Source organism: Melospiza georgiana, chromosome 1 (assembly GCF_028018845.1).
Source record: "Melospiza georgiana isolate bMelGeo1 chromosome 1, bMelGeo1.pri, whole genome shotgun sequence".
Taxonomy (NCBI): domain Eukaryota; kingdom Metazoa; phylum Chordata; class Aves; order Passeriformes; family Passerellidae; genus Melospiza; species Melospiza georgiana.
In genome coordinates this window covers 122733253-122757261 of record NC_080430.1, presented here as the reverse complement: position 1 = coordinate 122757261, position 24009 = coordinate 122733253, and the positions used below count along the sequence as shown (strand labels likewise).

General features: G+C 37.5%; 1 protein-coding gene across 1 annotated transcript in view; it reads left to right on the top strand.

Moving 5' to 3' along the window:
* The window catches only part of LOC131084275 (ATPase family AAA domain-containing protein 2-like), a 28055-nt gene extending 4046 nt beyond the window's left edge, over positions 1-24009 (top strand). The window contains 21 exon segments of the mRNA XM_058025642.1: positions 4879-4957; positions 5935-6036; positions 6943-7054; positions 7234-7349; positions 8581-8755; positions 9375-9463; positions 9809-9968; positions 11199-11289; positions 11715-12030; positions 12615-12740; positions 13208-13388; positions 14813-14998; positions 16224-16359; positions 16510-16706; positions 17916-18075; positions 18476-18624; positions 18626-18764; positions 19290-19580; positions 20304-20425; positions 22385-22513; positions 23971-24009. Of these exon segments, the coding sequence (XP_057881625.1) occupies positions 4879-4957; positions 5935-6036; positions 6943-7054; positions 7234-7349; positions 8581-8755; positions 9375-9463; positions 9809-9968; positions 11199-11289; positions 11715-12030; positions 12615-12740; positions 13208-13388; positions 14813-14998; positions 16224-16359; positions 16510-16706; positions 17916-18075; positions 18476-18624; positions 18626-18764; positions 19290-19580; positions 20304-20425; positions 22385-22513; positions 23971-24009 (3095 nt within the window).

Here is a 24009-nt window from a genome sequence, read left to right as displayed (position 1 = left end):
ACCTTATTCACTATATCAAATACTTCTACAGCAAATGAGGTATTGGCTACCTCTCATTTAGCATCTCCTTCACCACAAACTGTTCACTTATTGCCAGATATAAATGAAATGGGGATCTTCTGAAAGAAAACCTCTCATTAAATGACCTGAAAAGGTATTCATACAGCTGAGATGAATTAACATTGTAAAACCAATGTCAGATGTTTCTGATTTCCTAAATGAGTCACTGATGTTCTCTTAATGTGGCCTTTCTTTTGCATGAGTTTTTTGAATGTGGAATGACAAAGAAGCAGATACAGAATTAAATTTATAATGATTTCTTATTGTTGCTGGATCATTACAGATTTTAAAACACTAATTGTGAAGAACACAATTCAATATTTTAACTAATATTAATGACTGAAGGCTAGGGCAATTCAATATTTTAATATTACAGCTTACTGGTGGGTCTCAGCTGCTTTCCTACTTGAACATGCCTCTGAAAATACCATAAAGAAATGTGACTGTTCTAGTTCTAGAATACATCAGACATAAGTTTAAATTTTTAATTCACTTTTTACCTGTGACTTAATAATTCTTTTAATTCATACTTGCATATTTTAAAAGTTCAAGCACACAACAAATAAAGATAAAATGTGGATTTTTTTTCAGTATTGTACTGGCCCAGTTTGACATGTAATCTCCCCTTTTTTTGTTTTTTTTGCTTCCTATCACAATATTTGTGTGCATATCTGCATTACCTTTCTTTTATTCTTTATCTCCTTAAAAACACAGCTTTAATAAAGAAATTATTATCAGTTCTATTTTTTAAAATTACTTGTAGTTCTCCATCATGCTAACTCCATGTGTGTTGACTGCTTTACAAAAAGAAATCCACAGAATGGAAGAAAAAAAATCCTTGGAAAAATAATGCAAGATTTAATATGAAACTAATCAATAAATAATTAAAAGTGAATAGCAGATTTAATGCAAATTCATTTGTGTTTATGGAAAGTAATCTGTATTGGGTCTGGCTGAGATAGAGTTCATTTTCCCAGAGCAGCCCTCGCAGTGCTGTGCTCTGTGTTGGTAACTGGAAAGATACTGACAACACACCTGTGCTTTGGCTACTGCTGAGCTGCACAAACTTCAGCTTTTCTTTCTTTGCTTTGGTAAATGGCCTTATCTTAAGCTACTAGTTGTTCCCTATCTTATTTTCGGTGTCCTGTCACCCAGGGCTTGGTGGCTTGGTGGGCACCTGGCTTCCAGCCAAGGTCAACCCACTTTATAATTCTATCAAACCATCTTTATTTTATATTTTCTGTAATACTGGTTGCTTAAAGGATGATGAAAATTGGGGTTTAAAGGTCTGTTGAAGCTGTAGACTTCGACAAAGTTTTACACCACTATAAATCGGTCTATTTTGTTTTGCAATCCTAGAACAAAGTAAGTTGGGTTTTTTTCATCATGCAGAGCTACTAAAATGAGCCTTACTAGCAAGCCTTTGTGCTGTCCATACTATTGGCTAGGGACTTTCTTTTGATGGCAGAAGAAGATGTTTTTATTCCCGGCAGCAAGTGATAAATGCATGCATTGGTTGGGCTGAGACCTCCCTATGTGCCACTATGTATATGGTAAATCTTTGTTGTGAGGGTGGCAAGGTTGTCCAGAGAACCTGTGGATGCCCCAGCTGTGGAAGTGTTAAGGCCAGGCTGAATGGGGCTGGGAGCAACCTGGCCTAGAGGAAGGTGTCCCTGTCCCTGGCAGGGGTGTTAACTAGATGGTCACTAAAGGTCCCTTCTTACCCAGACCCTTCTATGGTCCTGTGATTGCCAAGTGTTGGGCATCAGGTGCCAGCCACAGTAAAGTCCCACCAGGGACTTGGGGGTTGGGCATGATCAAGCTTGGAACTTTGGGGGGGGCACTGCCAAGCAACCTGACAAACATTCCATAAACGTTCCACTGCACTTGGTCAGGTAGTGTCTCCTGCTTGCGGCTTCTCTTAAGGTTTACAATTCACAGACTGTGCACAGGAGGATATATTTGTCAGGTGCTTTATGTGGAAAGATTTTGGACACAGTCAATGGTTAAATTGGCCACCAGTGCCTTCCTTTTGGTATTACCACTTGTAGAGAGATCTTTGCACCAGAGCATCTTTTATGTGGGCTGGTTTCTTGTGAACTGAAATGACCACTTCATGCCTAGGCTTTCAGTAGATGTTACCTTGCCTCTAAATTTATCTTCTTGGCACCAGAATTGACTTCATGTTTAATTAACTTTTCTTTCATGCTTGCAAATAGTGTCTTGTTAGGAAATGTCAGAAAGTTGGATACAGGCAAAGTGAAGCAGTCCTACGTTTCTGCTTATGTGTCTGTGACTTAATTCTCTTTGCTCAAATTGAAGCCCAAATTGACATTGTTTTCTGAAAGGTTTTCAAAGTATATCAACAGGGACATATTCTTTTTTCTAGTGTGTATATTCATGGAAAATCAGCATGAGACTTTAATTCCAGTTAAAAGAAGACTAAGCAACCTGTTGTCTGAGGATGGCTGTGAACTAAAATTCACTTAATGCTATCATGCTGAGCAACTTAAGTGCTGTGAAAAACTGCCATAATTTCTTTTTATCTTCATATGATCTTCAGAATTCTTTTTTTTCCTACTAAATTATATTCTTTTTGTACTGTGTTCAGCAAGAGGGGAAAATTAACTGAAAATAATTTATATTTGCAAATCCTCTCTATAAAAAACTGAACATTTAACCTATTTTTTAAGTAGTGTTGAAAAACTTGGTGAAGTGTTGATGACTTGCTTTATGCGCACTATATTAAAATATCGTGCTAACTACTTGTGTTGTTTTCAGTGGGGTTTTTGTGCTCACCTGTCTGTGCTCTTACATATCAACTCTGTATCTTACTACTGCAGAGGCAATCTTGCAAAAAAAAAAGGGATAATGTGGAAAAGACACCTAGACAGCAAAGAGACTGTGGGTGTTCCACTACACAAAAACAGATACCAAAATAATTTACTATTTTTCTATAAGAATGGCATTTCATGTAAAGGAATTGCTTACTTTAATTTTAATTTAGCTGAAAACTTTTTCCAAAGCATAGTGTAATCTAAACTAATATTTTATTCATGTTCTCTGATTATAATTTAACATCTTACTACTACAGTCATGCCACAGCTACATTCTAAGGTGGAGGAAATACCTTCTTCAGAAGACAAGAAAGAGTAGTGAAATGCTGAAACATATAATATACTATGCTTGCTGAATTGCCTTATGATTTTTGAATGGATAAATAAAACCCCCAGCTTTTTACAAAATAGCTGTCTCAGGGCTTGGGGTTTCATTCAAATCTTACTAAAAAGTGAATTTACTGGTATCTGATTTATCTGTGTTTGTTCTTGTGCCAGTTTGTTCTTGCCTGCAAGCTCAAGTCATCCCTGTCCCAAGCAGAACTCATGTTAAAATTATAGACACTGATCAATATTTTTTCCTTGTCTTGGTTTTTCTCTGTTGAATCAAGGTAGTCCACTGTCTGCTTGAATGCCAGGAACTTTGTTTTCTAAACATATCCATAGCCTGATTTCATAGTTAGTTTTGGTCAGATATGAATTCCTTTGCAGTTTGTTTCAACCAGAATTTATCATAGTACTTTCTAAATCATCTCTCAAATGCTAGTATGATTTTTTTTTCTGCTAAGAATTGCTTTGTTCTAGGTTTTACCACACTCTTGGATAATAAACCTGTGACTTATTGATACAGCCAGTTTTGTATCTGGCCAAGTGTTTAAGTTTCACATCTACTAAGCCCTATTTTAGAGTAGAAATCCTTGTTATTAATCCTGGGTTCCTGAGTGGTGTTCCTATTCCCTCTTGCTGTGTGTTAATCTTTTGCATGTATGGAGTGCCTTGAAATTGATACTATGAAGGCAGCAGATATGCTCACAGATTTTCTGCATGTTTGTGTGATTTTTCCTGTTTCTTTTAATTAGGAAAGTCTACATATGGAAACAACTGGTAAAGAAACAACTGACAATCCAGGTAGCATTGTAAGCTACTTCTGTTCTAAATCTCCTTGACTATACCCTAGCCAAAAGCTTTTTCTTAAGCAATTGAGATGGACTGAATTAGTGGGATTTTTTCATCTATTAAAAATCTGTGTTGCTCTTGACCTTACAAGGCATAGCCACAGATTCTAGGGCTGTACTGGAAAAGAACTCATAGGTATTCAGACAAAAAAAGTCTCAGTGTTTTTCCAAAAGAAGTGCATGACAAAAAGGCTGTGGACAGGAGGGAGTACCTGTAGTGTAGAGCATTTTGAATATATCATTATTTGCAACAGTACTTAAAGAGTTTAATGTTGTGTGCAGTAATTTCATCATAAGGAAGTGAATGAAGAAGAAAAAAGCTTTGCTTTGTTGAGTGCTATCAAGATACATTGGAAAGTACATTTTAGGCACAGTTTTTCTGAAGAGATAATTTCTTGCATGGAAGCAAGATTTTTTGAATGGAAATACATGCATATTCTCAACTTTAAATTTCTTACCTTCATTCTGCCAGCACCTTTTCTAAAATGTCTTTATTCTGTTTACATGCTATTAATTTTTATTTTTTGGGATCCTTATTGTTTTCCAGTAAAAGTATGACCTAGCTAGCCTTGAAAAAATAGTAATTAAAGAGACTTTATATTCTTACTCAAGTATTTTACTGTTCTCATTAAAAATCAGGTGTGTGTTTTTTCACTTCTATTGTGCATTGATTAACCCCTGCCTGCCTTGAAACTTCCCCTGAACTTAGAGATGGGTGATACACAACCTGTTTTCTGCCTCTTTGTCTATCCTGCTTTATCTTAAACTTGTTTGTGACATTATTCTAAATTCTTTGCTTTCAACAGCACCTAGAAGATGTGAGACAGATTCTCCAGTCCATTCTTCATCTGTCTCAGAGAGAGATTCATGCAAAGGGAGCAAAAGGTTTGTGTATGGTTAAGTAATAGTTTTTCTGTCTCAATAGTGCTGACTCAATAATGCTTTCAAGGGATTTTGGACCGGTGGCAAATAAGATAATTATTATTACTGTGGTAGGCTAAGAGTATAAAGAAAACAAACACTGGCAATGGCAGGCCATTCTTTTTACTAGCCATCAGATCTTATTTGGGAATGCAGTATTTGTGGTCACTGATAAAGTGATGATGAGGGTTGTGGCTGAGATTGTGTAACTGAAATTAATTTATTGTGTAACTGAAGCCAGAATCTCCCTCTGAAAACCTTAGACTATTTAATCTTGAGAGATGAAAGTTATTTTCCTAAAACCAAAGACAATTTAGTTAGAGGGAGAGCCTGCATGGAAGTTTTAATGGATTTTTTTTTTTTAATCACTCAAACACTGATTCTGTCTGATGTCTCTTTGGAATCAGTTCATGTTTCTGTGCGAAACTATCCTTAAACCAGAAAAATATTAAATGAAAATCTAATTTATGAATTGCAGTAGTAATGACAAAGGAGTGTCAGATCATTCAAACAGAGCATGGAGAGTGCCTTCCCTTGCTAGATAGGAGCACTTTGTTTAGTATCATTGAAAGCGGACAATTATGGAAGGAAGGGGTTTTGAAGTCAAGTTTTTAAATAAGTTTAAAATGTTGATGTGTCACAGAGTGGCTACATAATGCTAAGTGAAACTATTTGTGTGTCTGAGAGAGAGAGAGAGACTGGATAAAAGGAGTAACTTGGTTAAGAAATTTCTTTGCACACTAGTGATACATTTTACCTTCCTAAGAAAAATCAAATTTGCTGTCACAAGGAAAATCACATAATGTACTTTGAAATAAGATAAAATTTCCAATGATCTGAAAACTTTGTATATTTAAAAGTAAACTCCGAGCTAGTGTTCACTTAAATTTTGGTATTAATTGGAGTGTATTTTAATTTTTCATTTGTTTGAATGTTTGCAGACAGAGATATGGAGTCCTCAGCAGTGATTCCTTTTCCTCTTCCGATGATGATGATGATTTTGAAATACAGAAGAAAAAGAGAAATTTAAGGAGGTTAATGAAATTAGTGAATGGGGGTGGGGGAGGGAGGGAGGGAGGAGTGTGCCTGGGAGGACTTTGCATATGCCTAACAAGTGTTACCATCTTCATATTGTACATTTTCAAAATTGTCATACCTGTTGGTATTTACAACTGTAATTGAGGTCTCTAAAACCGGATTTTTAGGATTGACTTTTAATAAGAAATTTAATTTCCAGGTGGGAATGGGAGGAAATGTAGAGATACACACGTTGATGTGTTTTCTTGATGTAAAATTTCATTGCTGCTGTGTTTTGCTGTTGTTTTTTCAAAGTGAAAACCACTATAAGAGAAAACAGGGGAAATAGGTTTTGTTACTTAACAAATGTTCTAGGAATATTAATTTAATAGCAGTCTAACAAATGAGTTTTCAACCTGACATCTTTCAGATGTGTATCTTCTGGCACACAGATTCCAAAGTCCTCAGGAAAGCCCAGGAGTTGTGGGCAGCCTTTATAATGTTAACACCTGCTGAAATAAGTGTTCTCCTGGGCTATAACTTTTTGAAGGTAAAAGCTAAAACTATTTGAAAGATGTCAGTGTGTTTGGGAAAAGGAGGAATTTTCCATCATATCAATCAAGGGCAGTCCATGGTCTCCACATATGGAGTAATTGTTCTAAGCTTGTATTCCTATATGTGCTGTGTTAACTGGCTTGGATATTCATAAGTGATAATGTTAAAATAATTAACTCAGTTTAATGTCTGGAGAGACAATTTTCTTTTATCTACTCATAGCCATTAAATGTAAAACACTGGAATGAGTATTTACCTATTTAGGAAGTTTATGCTGATTAATAAGGTCTTCTGCGTTCACTTGCTGCCTTTAGAAAATCAAAAATCTTCTATCTGCATTGTAAGTTGGAAAGCACCTTTTTTTCCTCAGTTCAAATCAGATCTCTTCTGGTCAGCTTTCAGAAGTGTGCCTCAACAGGAGTTGACAAGGATACCATGAAAACTGGAGGAAGTCTGGCTGACATGGAACAAATGCAAATAGATGGTTCAGTAAGTATTTTTGATTCATTGTGGCAGTGAGACATTTGCAGTATTTATGAAACTTCTAGTAATGGGCCATCTATAACTTCCTTGAGTTTTCTCTCAAGCAATCCAGCTTCTCATGGAACCTTATCAAGGCTGCAGCTTTTCTTAACATATAAAATGTGTTCTGTTGACTTCATCTTTAGGTACAGTTTGATGGCGTGGGTGGTCTTTCTGACCACATTTCATCTTTAAAAGAGATGGTCATTTTCCCATTGCTTTATCCCGAAATCTTTGAGAGATTGAAAATTGAACCTCCAAGGTAACAGACACTGTTTAAAACTCTTAAATTCTAATTAACATATTTTCAGGAGAATTAAGCTGGGGCATCAATATGTTTTCATGCTTCCAAATTTTCAGCAGTTGATTTTTTTCAACAGTAGTAAAACATAATTAAAAAAAATTCATAGAATCCAGTATATATGTTGGCCCAAAGATTTACTGCGTGGTGAGACCATCCTTTAAAAGTGTCTTGCCTTTCAAAGGCAGAATTGGGGATTTTTTCATTATAGCTCTAAATGGAAATGGACTTGATTGGTTTGTAAGCAGGAAGTACTTTCTACTCAAAGTCAAATGTTTGTTTAGTGAAAGTCCACTTGTCTCTGCCACCAACTCTTTTTTTTTTCAAGTTCTCAAGTATCACTTTTGCAACTGATAGGATATGCAGCTAGAAACTTGCAGTATTTGTTGTACTTGAGCTAAAATAAGAATCTGTCCTCTTTTTGCAGAGCTAAGTGGCTTCTGTGTTAAAAAAACAAAACAGTGTTTTACTTGTTAGCTTTATACATTCTTGGTCAACAAAACTCAGTCATGACATATTGAACTAGGACCTAAAATTCTTTGCCTTCAGTAACTTAAAAAGTATTTCAAAATAGAAAGAAAATATTTCTGTGCGTTGCTTCTTCATTAATTGAAATTCTCTTTTGAAGCAGCAGTGCTTTTCTAGTTGAGGTAAATGCAGAAATGCAGAATATCTTTCCAGCTTTAGAATACTTTTTCCTTTATCACCAGCAAAGGGAAGCCAATTCCAGTAACTCAAAGCTTTTTAAAGGGGAATCAAATGTTTTACTATAAAAACTTGACTTATTTGAAAAAAAATTAATATGGATTGCATTGTTGAAAAATGAACTGATGATTCCTAAGTTAGCCTAGTCTCAGATTCTGCATTGGAAGTTTGCTCTTGTTTAGCTCCAGCCACCCCTGATGGATTGCCAGAAGTTTTGAGAGTGTCCTTTTAGGATGCTGCAAGCTTTTATCAAGGTTTTGTATTTCCTCATTATCTTCTTTACTGCTTTTTTGCTGCCTTGGAGAATTGTGCAGGAACATTTCTTTTCTGATACTTCAGCTGTTAGTGTTATCTTCTCCATGAGGTGTTTTGTTTAGGAGAGCAGAGTTGTGTGTTTTAAGGATGGGGTTTGTAAAAGGTGCTTTTCCATGACCTTTTTTTCTTATGTGACTTTTTAAATTTTTTTTTTTTTTTTTTTTTATTGCAGAGGCTGTCTATTCTATGGTCCACCGGGGACAGGAAAGACACTGCTTGCTCGTGCACTTGCTAATGAGTGCAGTCAAGGTGACATGAGAGTGACCTTTTTTATGAGAAAAGGTGCTGAGTGCCTGAGTAAATGGATAGGAGAATCTGAACGACAGCTTCGTACATTATTTGAGGAGGTAAGGTTGAAATTTGGCGTGTGTTCTGTATGAGTTTGAAATAAATTTCTATGTTCTACTTGTTTTGTCAGCTCCTTTCACTGAAATGGGATTGTCACTGTTTCCTTTTTCAATGAAGTTTTAGGGGTTGAAATCTTGAGATGTATTGGGAAAGGTTAGTAAAGGAAATAATAAAATCCTGCAAAGCACCACCAATACCATCCCCCTCTCCCCCAAAACAACAAACCAAACAACCTCCCAAAAAGTCACAAAAATGTTTCAAGAAGTAAGAGCTGGTGGCTTAAGATCAGAGGGAAAGAGATACAGGCTGAAAGCAGGGTCATTTAAACTGATAACAGAGAGTTGCTTCCAGAACCTGTAACTTAGCTAAGTCCTGTCTCTGTTCTTGTGGTTGCCAGGGAGATGTAAAAACTCCTGATGTGGTTTGTTTCTTGTCACCCAGTCTCCTAGAGTTGATATAGGCTGCTGTTTTCTGTTACTCATGCCACTTTACTCCGTGACCTCAGTTAACAGAGTCTGAAAAATATAGTTGCCTTTCCAACCATGATGTTTTTCATGCATTTTCTCTTTCAAATAGGGCTGTTTTCCTGATGTCAATATTCCTGTGTTTTCATTGTAGGCCTACCAGATGCGACCTTCAATTATTTTCTTTGACGAGATTGATGCTTTGGCTCCTGTACGGTCCAGTAAACAAGACCAAATTCATAGGTAGGATTTGTTTTGTATCTACATAGAAGCTGCTTGATATTTTTGAAAAAGTGATGGCAACTTATTTAACTTCAAGTGACCCATTCATTTTTCCTAAAAATTAGTAATTCCATGAAAATGAATCTCAGATTTTTAAACAGTAATTGAAAACAGTTTGCTGAGCTTGATAACAGCAAAAGGTCTGTGTTACCTTGCCTGTATTTTATTATGGCTTAAAATGAGTCTTTTGCTAAACAGAATCTCATCAGTAAAAATTTGTCCTTTTTGAGTGATCATTGGACAAGGTTATGTGTAACTGAAGAAAATTTACTAAGCTGGTGAATGAAAACCATATTTTTCTGTTAGCTCTATTGTGGGGACACTTCTGGCACTTATGGATGGCTTAGCCAGCAGAGGAGAGGTTGTGGTGATAGGAGCCACCAACAGACTGGATTCTATAGATCCTGCTTTGCGAAGACCTGGGCGCTTTGAACGAGAATTCCGCTTCAGTTTGCCAAACAAAGAGGTCAGAACTTCAAATCAACCTTGCACTTCTGTGGCAAAGTCCATCTTCATGACAAATCCCTGTAATAAGGCAGCATTGTGCTGCAGTGCAAGTCTCCATCTGTAGTGTACAGTTTGGACAAAGCTATAGGGAGACAAAAAGGTACACTGGAGAAATTGCATTGTAGTGTACAGGGCAGACCTGGTGCTGAGTATATATGATTAGGGTGATTTCAACAAGTAGTTGATTCTCTAGTTTAGGTTTCTCTGTGACCGGTGAAGAAAATGGGATGCTGATAGTAACTAAAATGTTTAAGAATGGGTATATTAATTAGTTTTAAACTACCCCTCTAGCATCTTGAAATTAAAAGAAAGGGTGAGAGAATGCCTCCTTGGTAGCAAAAACTTTGATCAAGGCTGATGCTAGAGCAAATTAAATATGTTGGGATCTTACTGGAAGTTACTGACAGGGACTTGGACAAAGATGTGAAGGATACTGCACAGGTGCAGGGCTTGGGAAGCTTCTAGTTCAATGGCAATAGTTAAGCAATATAAAAATGGGTAAAATAAAAATATTGAAAGGCGGGAGATAGCATGCAAAACTGGTGACCTCTTTTTTGTGTTTTCTCACTGACTGTCTGATATTTCTTATCACTTTCTGATATTTTCTCTCTGATATTTCTTATCACTTCTTGGAAAAAGGACAAAAAGGCTTATTGGATTAAAAGCTAGTAAAAGTGCACAAATATTTTTCTCCAGCTTTCATTGGCTTTCAGGAAGAGGAGATGAGGTGCCATTAAAAAGATCTAATGCATGATTCTCTACTGTGATAGAGTTCTAGAAATCTGCCATAATTGATCTGTGTGTTAAAAGTTTTTATGAAAAAAGTATGAAATTTTACTTAATTTGATAGAATTTTCTTTGATGAAAACACTGCAGATAAAGATTTTACAATGATTTTTTTCTTCGGAATCATTGGGTCTCACACCTGGGAAAACTCACTTTTATGGTACATGTTAAATGCCTTTTACTTTACTGCAGCCCCCAGCAAGAGTTTAATGTAACAAGTTCAGAATTCTTAAATTTCCTGCTTGAAGAAGCAGACAGTGTATTAATAATTGACCTCTAAAATACTAAAAGGTTTAGCAGATAAGAAAAGCATTTGTATTGGTATAAGGGATTTTGTGGGTTTGTGTTGTCATTGTTCCTTTAAAAGAAAACTTAGGGCAAACTAAAATGCAACTGTTTCCAGGCCAGAAAAGAAATTTTCAAAATTCACACACGAGACTGGAAGCCGAAGCCTTCCGACCACTTACTTGAAGAGCTGGCTGAAGAATGTGTTGGTGAGCTTGAAAACTGTGGGTTGCCACATGTGGCTTGAGTCCTAGGGAACCTGAGCTTGTAGCAGGCAGCACTAGAGCCCTTGTACCTTGTGGCAGAGGGAGGCAGTGAGGAGGCACGTGGCATGGGAGCAAATTTAGGCACTGCTTTCAATTTTCTTCTTGTCTCTCAGAACATTGAATGGGTTTGTGACATCTTTCCCAGGAACGAAGTTTTGAGCAGCAGGCTGCTGCCTAAGTGCAGGATATTAGGCTGTGAGGCATGTAACAGAACTTTCCTGTGGTGCAGTAACTCTTTAAATTGTCTCTTAGCCTGGTAATTTCTGGCTGCATACAAAGTCTTTCAGTGTTGCCCTTTAGAAGTATTGGCCTTGAATTCTGTTTTGTCTGAGATTGGCATAACATTTGATTCGTGTTTTGTTTATTAGGATACTGTGGTGCTGATATTAAAGCCTTATGTGCCGAAACTGGTCTCTGTGCTTTGCGGCATCGCTATCCTCAGCTATACGAAAGCAGACAGAGACTGCAGATAAACATGGATTCAATTAAAATAAAAGCAAATGATTTTTCCATGGCCATGCAGAAGACTGTTCCAGCTTCACGGAGGGCTGTGCCTTCCCCTGGGCAAGCACTATCAGCTATTTCAAAGCCACTGTTAGAAGACACCCTGGAAAGGATTTTACAAACCTTGCAGAGAGTATTTCCCCATGCTGAGCTTGCACTAAAGAAGGACCAACAGCAAGGTAGAACATCTACATCCACTTGTTTTAAAATCTGCCAGAGCAAAAGCTTGGGATCTGGGCAATCAACATACACAAATGTACTCAGCTGTACTAGCAGCACAATTTTATAATTTGTGTGTGCCCAGTGCTGGGTGGGAGCTGTGAGTGACATGCAAGAGCAGTCGAGAACTACACGTTCTCTGCTGGAGGACCCGGTTTCTGACAGGAGCTAACATCACATTTATCGCTTGCAGAGAGGAATCTAAGCTTTAAATTATTAGCACCTCTTCAAATAAATGTTTAAAGCAGGAGAAATGTTTTTCAAGTGTCTGGGAGCTACATAAGTTGTTCCTAACCATCTTTATTCTAAGGAGAAAAACTCACAAGTTTTTGTCGACAGCGAGATAATACCTGATGCAAATCATGGGACATAGGACAGCTTTGTAGAGACTTGTACATTCTCCTTTGATTTGTGGTAGAATGAACTCTTCAGGAAATAGCATTCAAAGGATGAAAGACAAGAGAAGTGTTTTTCAGCACCAATTTTGAAGGTGTATTAATGCAAGACAGAGATGGATTATGCAGGAAAGTTAACAACCCTCTCTTCTCTTTAAATCCTGTTTTAGGAAATTATGTGATTGATAGTGATGAGGAATCACCAACAATTTCTGAAGAGAAGCAGACCCATAAAACATGTGATCACAAGAAGGCAGAATTCCTCACTTTCAGCAGGTACGTTTGTCCCTGTTATGGCTCTGTTTTTAAGACAGCTGAGTGTGTAAGCTCTTTGGTGTGAGGGATGCTAGATGAAGGAGCTGAGTGTGTGTGGAAGGATCAATATTTGCCAGACATAAGTGTGAAGGTTCAGCTGGTTACTCCTGTTCTGAGTACATTGCCCTGACCCATCAAACTGAACTGTTGTGCGGGTATTTGACTGGACAGTCTCTGGGATTTAAGAGCTGTTAGTTAAGCCAGCCAAAAGAGTAGCAGATGTGCTGGGGACTGGCAGGATTTCTAGCAGAGGCAGAGTACCAGTTTGTGAGAAAGTAGGCCTTGATAGTTTTCCTGTTCACGGACCAGCTTATTATTTTGTGGAACAGGGAGAGTATTTCCAAGTAAGGTGTGTAGGAAAAAAACTTTAATGTCTGTTTTCCTATTCATCACTCATTTTTAAACTTGTTTTCTACTTATTGCTGTAGAAATCCTCGTGACCAACCAACATCTTACAGGCCACGCTTCTTGCTAATTGAAGAGCCAGGATCTGGGCAAGCTTCTGATTTGGCAGCTGCAGTAATACATTCCCTGGAGAAGTTTCCAATTTATTCACTAGATACACCAACTTTGTTTGCTAGCACATTACCAGATGAGACATGTGTACAGGTAGCTTTTTTTCTTGTTAGTCTCATAGGATTAGTGTATAAACTAGTGAAGGAAGCAAAAGTCATTGTCAATATAACTGGCCTGATTTAAATGTGCTGTTTTGTTTACTTCTGTCTGAAAATCCACTTTTCCAATAGAATGACACCATGTAAGGATTTTATACATAGCCATGTTATCCATTTGAAATGTAACAGGGAGAATATTACTAGAAGCTCAGGAAGATGGGAATTGCTGCTAATAAACCTCTCTTTGTGGCAAGAAATCCTGCTGGTCTCATGTGGGATTTAGAAAGTTGTTTTTGTTCCTCCTAAAGAGTCTGTGCTACCAGTAGATGGCTCTGCATCGACCTGACAGCATGTCAACGCACATTCTGTAGCCTCTTTTTTTTTTTTGTAGGGCAGCCAAGGTTTTGAGGCAAAGAATTTTTTTCTTTGTTTGGAGTTTTTTTACATATGCAGATTTTAATGCTGCATTACATGCAGCAAAAGTGTTAAAATTCATGAAATACTTAGATTTGTAACTAGGAAAAGGAAATGTAAACAATTTAGTGCTGTTTTGCTTTTTTACTTTTGGGCAGTAAATCCACTTTGTTTTTTGGCATCACTGTATTAAAATATTTGGATCTCTAGTAGCAGCATTTCAGAGCTGTACAAGTTAGGACAGACACATTAGGTGACTGGATACTCATTTGTCACATAGGAGGAGCAAGTATTTTTCAGATTGTTAATCTGAAGTGGTGCATGGAGAAGTTTGTTGTGTGAAAGGACTGTTCCACTTCCCTCTTGCAGTAGATGTGAGCTGTCTTCTGTGATTGAGGTGCCATCTGTAGGCAGTGACTTGTGTTTTTTCTAAGCCCACGTTTGGTAATGAGAGGCAGTGAGTGATTTAGCTTTTCAGACAGTCTAAGGACTGGTCACCTCTCATAAAATGTGCTTGAAGTTATGAATTATAGCCAGGCACTTTGTGCTGTGTTAGGCCTCATCTTTTCACATACACCTTTGTTTGTTCAGCCTGTGCTCCAGTCTGAATTGGGTGTGTGTCCCTTCTGAACTGAAAATGATTTAGCTGCAGTTGTGTAGTGATTTCTCCAGGCAAATACATCTTGCTGAAGAGTTAGCTTTGGGGTTTCTTAGGCACACCACTACACTGGGTGAGGAATTCTTAGGCTCTTTAGAGTTATTTTATACCTAAGTAGTTTTGAAATCAGGCAGAGATTCAAATCTGTTACTCTCTGCATAAAAATATCCATATTGGAGTCAAAGTGCAAATTTTACCTGATTATTAAGGAGTCATTTATCAATTTGTCTTCACATCTTGTGTTTATACTTCTTATTTCATAAGGTAGTTTGACTGATATCTAGTTATTTAGTAGTCTGTTGTATGTGGTGGAGTTTTTTTATCCAAATAACCTTTCATTTTACTAGTTGATGCGAGAAGCTCAGAGATCAGCACCGAGTATCATATATGTCCCACAAATCCCTTCATGGTGGGACACTATTGGAACTACACTGAGATCTGTTTTTACAACACTACTGCAGAACATCCCAAGGTTTACTCCAGTTTTATTCCTTGCAACATCTAATGTACAACTGAGAGATCTCCCAGAAGAGGTATTACAGCCGATACTTTTCTTCCTTTGTTACTCAATTTCTTGATAATTTATAACTCCCTGAAGCATTAGAGTTACATGCCTCTCTTAAGCAAATTTTTAGCTTTTACTCAAGCATCCAAACCCAGTCCCTTAAAATTTGCTTAGACAAAACAGTGCTGAAAGAATTTGCCTAGTATTTTCTGAGTAAAAATTGACTTTGATCCAGCTTTTTCTCCCTTCTCACATACTCAAGATTATTAGACAGATGTATGGACTTGCTTCCAACAATGGTTTTGGTGTCTTCAAGGTGGTTAGCTGTGTCCTTAGTGAAGAGTGTGATGCTTGAAAAGTAGCTAGGAAGGAAAGACTGTTTTTCTGAAAACATTTTTACAGAAAAGTCAGATGTATTTTTGCTGAAAAAATACAGAGGTCACAGTGTTATTGATGGAATGTCATTTCAAATGTAAGTTATTAAAAAAAAATTGCTTCCTTCATCGAGGTGAGAACTCAACATATTAGAAAGCTAAGTTTCAGTTTCTGTTTAAGCAACTTGGAAATCAATTTTTAGGTGTATTCTTTAACAAAATTCCTCAAGAAGACATGCTAAGTGTTGTAGACATGTGAGACTGCTCATTAAAGGAAGGTGTTCAAAATGTGAATGTGTTGCTCAGATTATTTTGTCTGAGTAACAGAAATTTTCATACTGTTAATAACTGCCTTCTAAAATAAAGATTGAAATCCCTTCTGTAATTTTTGGTAGTAGAAATAGAAAAATGGAATACAACTTGGAAGTATTTAAATTGAGACACTTCATTTAAATTAATTGAAAATAAAATCAGAGAAAGCCCAATCACCTTACTAAAAAGCCAGCACTTTTCCTCTGAGCCTTGCCATTTTCCCTTTGTAACTGCCATAAAGATTCAAGCCAAAGGACAGCAAGGCACATAAATGGAAAATAAGCAGCCTTTGGGATGGTAAATCCCCAATCACTCCTTTCTCAGTTGTTTATAATTCAGTTTCTTAATGGAGCTTAAAATCCAGAATGTGATCCTTAGATAAGGCACTTGAAATTGCCATGCTATAAAAACCTAGTCTTTTAAGGCCACAAAGATAACTGTTAATTTATAGTCTTGTCCAGATAAGTATTCAGTTTAATTCAGAGAGGTACTAATTTTTTTGGAAGAGAATATAAGAAGTGTGCATGGCCTTGTATAACTGAAGTATATTTTCTCTTCATGCCTTAGATAAAAGCATTGTTTAATAATGAATATGAAGAAGTTTTCAGAATCCCACGTCCAACCTGTGCTGAGAGAAGACGTTTTTTTGAGGACTTAGTTATGAAGCAAGCTGCTCAACCTCCTGCATTAAAAACCAACACAAGTGAGGAGGATGTTCTACATATAAAACTTTGCTAACTCTAGATTAACAGTTAATAAAGTATTTGCTTGGGTGATAATTTTCTATCAATCATTTTTCATGTGCTTGTATATGAGTACCATCAATTAACTACAACTTTCTGATTCAATTCAGCTTGCCAGCCTTTGGAAGTGCTGCCTGTAGCACCACCACCTAAGCCTCGAAAGCTGACAGAGGAAGAAATAAGACAGTTGGAAGAGCAGGAAGAGGATACACTGCGTGAACTCAGGATTTACTTAAGAGATGTGGCTCAAAGACTTGTCATTGACAAACGTTTCAAAGTGTTTACAAAGCCCATTGTCTCAGAGGAGGTTAGTATTGACTTATAATGCCTTTATAACTGTGTGTATTCATAGTTCCTCTGTGTTTGTGTTTCTTGGTGTTCTTGTGCTCTTTCTAGGAAGGTTTATCTTTCATGTTAGGACCATACTATTCTGATTTTCCAAGAAGAAAGAAGTGAATTTTGCCTTTACTTGACTCCTTGAGACTCTCAAATGTTTATTATTTGTGTATTCACTGAAAGCCCTATGTTCTTTCTAAAAGGTCTTTAAAACTTTAGAATATTTCAGTTAGAAAAGATCTACAAGGAAGGTCTAGTACAAGTGCCAGTTACACCAAATGCCGACACAATTTGCCCATGGAAAGGTTTGGATACATAGGTATGTTACAGCACTTAAGAGCAGAGGGATCACTTTATATTTATAAAAATATCTAAAGAGCTGCTTTAATAAAGTCTAAAGCTCTTTGATTAAATAGTTTCTGTGAGAACAGGAGTAGAAGCAACAGTTTGTCAAATGAATTTTCAGATACTATTCCAGTTTCATCTGTGGTTTTTCTCAGTACATAATCAACCATGAGGGCTGTTGATTTTTCTTGCTCCCATACATTTCCCATTGAATTTAATGAATAAGTCTATGCCAGGGGCATGTACTTCAAAGTCAGTTGTAGCTTTAAGATAGCTGTGCATTTCAGCAAAGTCCCATTCCCCTAAGCATCCACTCACTTTTCTTTTTCTTTCCTTTAGTTTCCAAGGTGTGAATAACCTATAAACATATAGATCATCTAAAGTAGTCATTAGGCTCCTTTTAAGCTCTAAGTAAAGAAATTGACATTTCTGGGTCCAGTTATCTCATTCTAGAGTAGATGCTTAGGACAGGTGTTTCAAAGGTGCAAATCCTGCAGTTTTTTTCTTGCTGCCAACAACAAAGAGAATCCAAGATGACATTGCTGAGAAAGGTTTCTCTGCTGTGATTTTCTAAAAGGAAGTGAAATGCATCCTGCCAGTTCTCCTCTCTGCTCCACACATGCTTCTGACCACCCTGCTTCTTTTTTCCCTCTCTCTTGGTCTGTCTCTTCAAAGACACCTGAAATACCTTTTCTATTTTCAAGAAGCTGGTTATTTTCTGCATCTTTGAGGGTGTTATAAATATTTAGGGCTTTTATGAAGTCCCTTATTTGACTTTATGAAAGTCATTAATTTTTGTAGCTTAAATCTCAGAGCATGCATATTTAATTTGTAGGCACCCAATTACAAGGACACCATTAAACAGCCCATGGACCTCTTGACAGTTCTCTCCAAGATTGACATGCACCAGTACTTAACAGCAAGAGATTTTCTGAAGGACATCGATCTAATCTGTAACAATTATTTAGACTACAAACCAAATAAAGGGCCTGCAGGTATGGGTGTATTTTTATGCCTAATTTGGAAAAATTTCAGATGTGTAAATTGATAGATTTTGTCTGTGGAAATTTATTAATCCCACAGTGGATATGGTATCAGATAAATTTAAAGAACCCCATTAGACAGTTTTAAACAACCCCAGAGAGCATTTATTGCCAGGTTGTAAATGTTTTAGTATTAAATATACTGTTTGGGTATGGAATTGTGATATATGTGTTCATTGATAACTAGTACTTTTTCTTAAATAATAACTTTTCTGGTTTTATGCTGAAAATACAGACTGAGATAATCTTTCAGAACCTGCATATGAAAAAAAACCCAGTCATTCTAATTAACCAAAATAAAGAGTTTCATTGACTGGTGGAAAATGCTCAGTTCTGGCTGTAAAAATTTCAGATCATTTCCTGAGGCACAAAGCTTGTACTTTGAGTGATACTGCATATTCCATAGTGAGGAATGAAATGGATGAAGGGTTTGAGCAACGCTGCCAAAAAATTAAAGACTCTCGTAAGGAAAGAGGTATGTTTTTTGATGCTCAGGATTTTAAGACTTGTCTCACGCTTTGTAACCATTCACACAAGACCCAATTCTTTGCTCTGTGGGTATAAGAAAGCAAACCCAAAGTGTAATGAGAAATGGAAGATGCCCACAGCACCTGTGGACACTAGTGCCTCCTGCTCTAATGGCAAGTTGCATTTTATTTAGACTTTCTTGTAGAAGGTGCTAAAGTCACTGCTACCTTCTCTGTTTCTGTGGCCTAAAAGCAGGTTGTGATGCTTGGTTCTTCATGCCAGAGGCATTGAATTTTTCATTATGCTGCTTCAAATTGTGGGGTAAATCCTGAGGTCTTTCATTCAGTATGGTTCTGAAATTAATTGCACTGGCTGCATGACATTGTAAGAGCCTGGCCTTGATGTCCCAACTGCCATTTAATGCACCTATATCTTGAAGTTCAAAGCATTGTCTGCGTCTGTTTTGAATATTTAGCTAGTTTTCAGTTACATGAAACAGTGTTTTTCCCTTCTCTGCCTATAATATATCTAATAGAGAACTGATCTTATTAACTTGCAACCTTTTCTCTAGACACATGTAGGGAGATGGTACTGAAGCTCCTGTGGTTATTTTCCTTGCAAGATGCTGCTGCTGTGTTTTGAAGAAAGAACTGCTTTGGGAATGGTTTGATTTACTTTTTTTTGGTATCTCTTTGTAGATAAGTCAAAAAGAAAATGCAAAATGAAGGAAGACTCTTCAAGTGTCTCAGTAAAGAGGGAGAATGTTCAGTTTGTATCCTCCCAGGACAGTCCTATGAAAGAACATGAAAATGTACTTCAAGGACAACAGAAAAATGTGACAGAAAATGAAAGTGCGAGAGTGACCCTTGTGGCTAAATCCCCTGCTGGAGAAAAGAGTGTTGTGCTTCCTGAATGTTCAGACCTAAGAGAGGAGAGTGAAATGCCAGATTGCCAAATAGCCAGAACTGTTGAAGATGCAGGCTCAAGTGGTAAGTGAAAGGTCAAACAGGTAATTTAGCTCCTTTTGATTCTTCAGGAGGGTTACACTATTTATTAGGTTTTAGCCTTCTTGAATTTCATTCTGTTACTTCTTTTGTGTCTCTCTCAAATCAACACACAGTCTTCCTTGCATAATGATTTTGTTCCTGTAGTTACATTGGCTACAGCCATGATCTTTGGTCTTTTACAGTGGCTGTTTATTTTTTTTTTTTTTTTGAATCTACAGTTTGTTTTCCAAATGGTACTGAATTGTGCAAGTATCTTCCCAGTAATAAGCAGCCTAAGTGTAAACTGTACAGCTGTACTTAAAACAGTGGGGACCCAGAGAACCCTGTGGAATAGAAGAATTATGTCCTAATGTTTGAAATATAAGATGTGTAGATGTGTTTCCTAACCTAAAATACTACTTTTTTAGACCATGTTTGGTTTTTTTAACTTCAGGTTTACTGTGCAGTGCTGGAGTGGCAGCATGAATATTTTTTCCTAGTTTTATCCTGCCTTTTTTTCCCTAGTGCTTTTTTTCATGTCTGAGTTCCTAGTTTTTATGGAGCAGCACTAGAAGGATAGAAGTCAAGCATTTATCTGTAATAAAAATGGATAACAATTCTGTCTCTGTTACTGCAGAGGGCTAGTCTTTTCCAGGTACAGGATAATTCACTGATACTGTATTACAGATAAAGAAATCTTGATTTCAAAAATGTGTGTAATTCCAGATTCACAAGTACATCATACAACTTGTGTGGGACATTCTCAAGGGGATGAGCAACTGCAAGTATGTGAAGAAGCAAAGAAAATTCACACACAGGGAGTGTCTGTGGATTACTCCGAACTTAGAGTAAGTCTAATTTCAATTTTGTTGATACTGAAGTTTTCTTGCTACCTGTATGGTTGTCAATTAAGTCGCTTGTTAACCAATGCCAATTCAAACAATTAATGAGAGGGATATATAGCTTGTGAAATGATTCAGCCTGTAATGACTGTTGTTTCCAGAGCTGATGTTGGTGGCTGCTTTTGCTTTTGGTGAACTGAATTTTAGGAGACTGTTCTCTTCCTCATTTTCAATGTTTGTTAAGTTTTAAGTTAGCTCACTGTCAACCTGCTACTGCTGTTGGTTAGCAGTTTTTATGACGGACTGGGGAGATGGGTATCTTGGTTTGCTGTTTGCATGCTTTCATTAATTAGGACCTGGAAAAGTACCTTGATTTTTAGCAGTGATGACTTTAAACCTGAAATTAGAAGGTTGATCAAAAGATTGTCTTGGATAAAATATCTACTTTTCTCAAATGCTTTCAAAATTCAGTGTTAGAATTTTGCATCCATGCAGTTGCACATTTTTTCTAGTCCCCTGTAGGATAGAGGCTCTTATCCTAAGGTATAGTCAGGGAAAGGATCAAACATGGGCCTAGCTGCAGATGGAAAAGGAGGTTCCTTTGCATGAACTGGAGAGGGTGGAAGAATGACCTGCCCTTCAGGTGATACAGCCACAAGAAAAATTCAGGAAATTACTAGGTTGCACTTCTGAGGGTCGGTCAAAGCAGAGGAAGCTGCTGTTTACCTGCCATGATGAGAGGGAGTATTGCTTGGTTGTTTCCCTTGTGCAGGGAGAAAGTCCCTTTGGTAAAAGGGCTCACCAGCATAATTTATATCACATTTTTAAGTGTTGATCTGAACTGTAAATGTTAAATTAACTTTCCAAGATGGCTTCCAAAGGAAGCAAATTTCAGGGGGTTGTGTTGTTCATGACTGCTTGTATATTAAAAAAAGCTACATGGTTTTTTTCTAGAATCAGGATGCTAATGGCATGTAATCTGAAATTACTGCCTACTGACTGGAGAAATGGTAGGGTAGAGTCCTTACTGATGTTTCTGCTCATATGTGTTTCAGCTGTGAGGAGAGGGCTGCAGCCATGAAGCACATATTTTAGAAGTCTTGTTTTCATAACATGGGTGTCACTGGAACTCACTGCTTGTAGCAGAGAGCCCCTCTAAGATGGATTTGCTTGGTTTTGTACGGGGTTTTTGTTTAGTTAATTTTATTTCTTTTCTTGGGGGTTTCCTTTGGATGTGTGTTCACTTATTTGCTTCATATTAGGTGTAGAACTCAAATCTTGTGATAGCTGATGTAAGCGAGGCTGAGTCTGATGGCAAGCAGGTGTGAGGCTGTAATATTTTTATTTGGTGTGGCTGCTCTCTTCAGATATTTCTGCACAGCCTCCCACAACGCACAGCTACTGAAGAGCCCCAGCAGTGCTGCTGCTAGCTTGTTAGTGTTGCTTTCCCCAGATTACCACGTTCACGTCTCTGGTAACACAAGGAACTGTGTGAGAGATTGGTAATTTCTTACAGACTGCTCTGCTAGTTCATCCACTCTTGAGTTGAAGGGTAGGAGCTGGCTGATGTTAGTCACAGCACTGATTCGGCTAATGGGGAGAGGTGAGCACCTAAAGGTGCTTCTGTTTCCACCTGGCACAGCTCTGTCTGGGGGATCTGTAGGCTTGTTTCTAAAAACACATTTTCTAGGGCCCTGTATTGCATTTGTAATGAAATGCAACCATGATTTCCCCGAGGCAGCTCCTCAGTGACAAAGTGGATTGTGTCATTCCCCACTGTTCTAGAAGTAGTTGAATCACAGTTATGATCACTGATGTCATATAGTGATGAGTAAGAAAATCCTGTCTGAAATGTAAGCTTTTTCTCTGACATGTGGAATATTAATTTGCTTCCTCCAAACAATGTAAGAAAATAGGATGTATCTTGTGCAACTCTGAATTGCAATTTCCATTTTTTTGCTTCAGCGAGTGCTGGATTTGGTCATTGTGGCAACTGAGAATGTCAGTATATCTCGCATGGAAAGACTCTATGCTCTTCTTAGCCAGTGCATTTACCGACATCGGGAAGACGATGACAAAACTGAGTTAGTGAAGGTAAATTTTTTGTCTTGTAGCCCTTTGTGTCACATGCTATTGTACATGTGTGTGTGTTGTGTATGTGTGTGTGTGTGCTGTGAACATCATGCTTATTCGGCATTACTCTGTACAGCTCAGTTGCCTGTCTCTCAAGGCTTTCATTTCAGCCTGGAAGACATTTATTCATATTGCAAAACCTTTGTTGTATGTAGCATAATTTTTGACAGTTTCAGCAGGAAAAGGCTTGAAGGCAATGAGTCCACCCACTCAGGGCTCTCAAACCATTTAACCTCAGTCTGTCAATAGTCTTCTCCAGAAGCCTTTCAGGGGTGGGAGGTTGTAAAAGGAGGGTGCATTTCTCAGTGTGTCACTTCCTCTTTCTCCCCCTGGAGGAAGGCACATGTGGTAATGCTTGTATAGTAGTAATTCCATTCTTGAAAAGAAATTAAGGATACAGCATAACAAGAACTTGAGACTTTTTTCTAGTCTCAGCAGACTTTATTTTTAACTAGCATTGCCCAAGCATCTTTAATTTGACAAATGGGGAGTTTTCTGCCTATGATGGTTTGCTAATGAGTCAAATTCTCTAGTCTTTCCCTCTGTGAGAGGATTTCTGAGTTGTCAGAACTAGGCAGAAATCTTCCACAGGCACCCATGGTCCCAGTTGGACATTCCTAGTATTCAGTTCATTAAGATAGGTTGGATATTCAGTCTTCAGCTTCAAGGCCTTTGAATCCCTTTGTCTTTCAGATGCTTGTGCCTGAGAATAGATAAAATTTGTTATGCCTCTCAGTCTGCCTTAAAAAAATGAGCAAGCCTGTTCTCTTTGGCCCTAGCCATCTTAATCTCTTCTTCCACAGCTGATAGAACAGACTCTGTTCTGATTGTGCAGGCCAGTCCTGAAAAATGCACCCACCCTTTTCTCATCTAGCATAATGATGTGGTGTGGTGTGAATAGGGAACTGTTTGTGTTATCTCAGTGCTTTTGAGCTTTTGTGACTGGACTTGATTTTTTGATTTGTTTTCTACTTCTATCTTAACCAAAAAACACCTCCTCTTCAGAGTACCTTGCATGAACTGATCAGGGGCAACCTTTCCTGTATATGGAGAGAGAGACTTTAACAAGTACTTAATCAGAGTGCAGAAAAGAACAGTTCCAGCTTTTAGTTGTGGTTCTTTGGGAACTGCTTCTTTTCTCATTGTTGAAACCACCATTGATAAAGATCCATAGTCCCATAATACAGATTCCTCCAGTCTCTCTAGCCTGCTCTGTATTTTGGGTGCCTAATGATTTGTTTGAAGCTAACAGGTCTAGAAAGATGTTAGCACATGTATTGGCTAAACATGTATTGGCTAAACATTACTAATAATTTTAAATATCAACAGACTCTTGATTCTTTTGATGAAGAAGCAAACAAGGTTCTCTTGCTTGCATTCACACTGTGACTCCTGATTTGTCTTTTTTTTCTTGTTAGGCAATGGTGAAAGAAATTGCAATGTTAAGTTATCTGTGA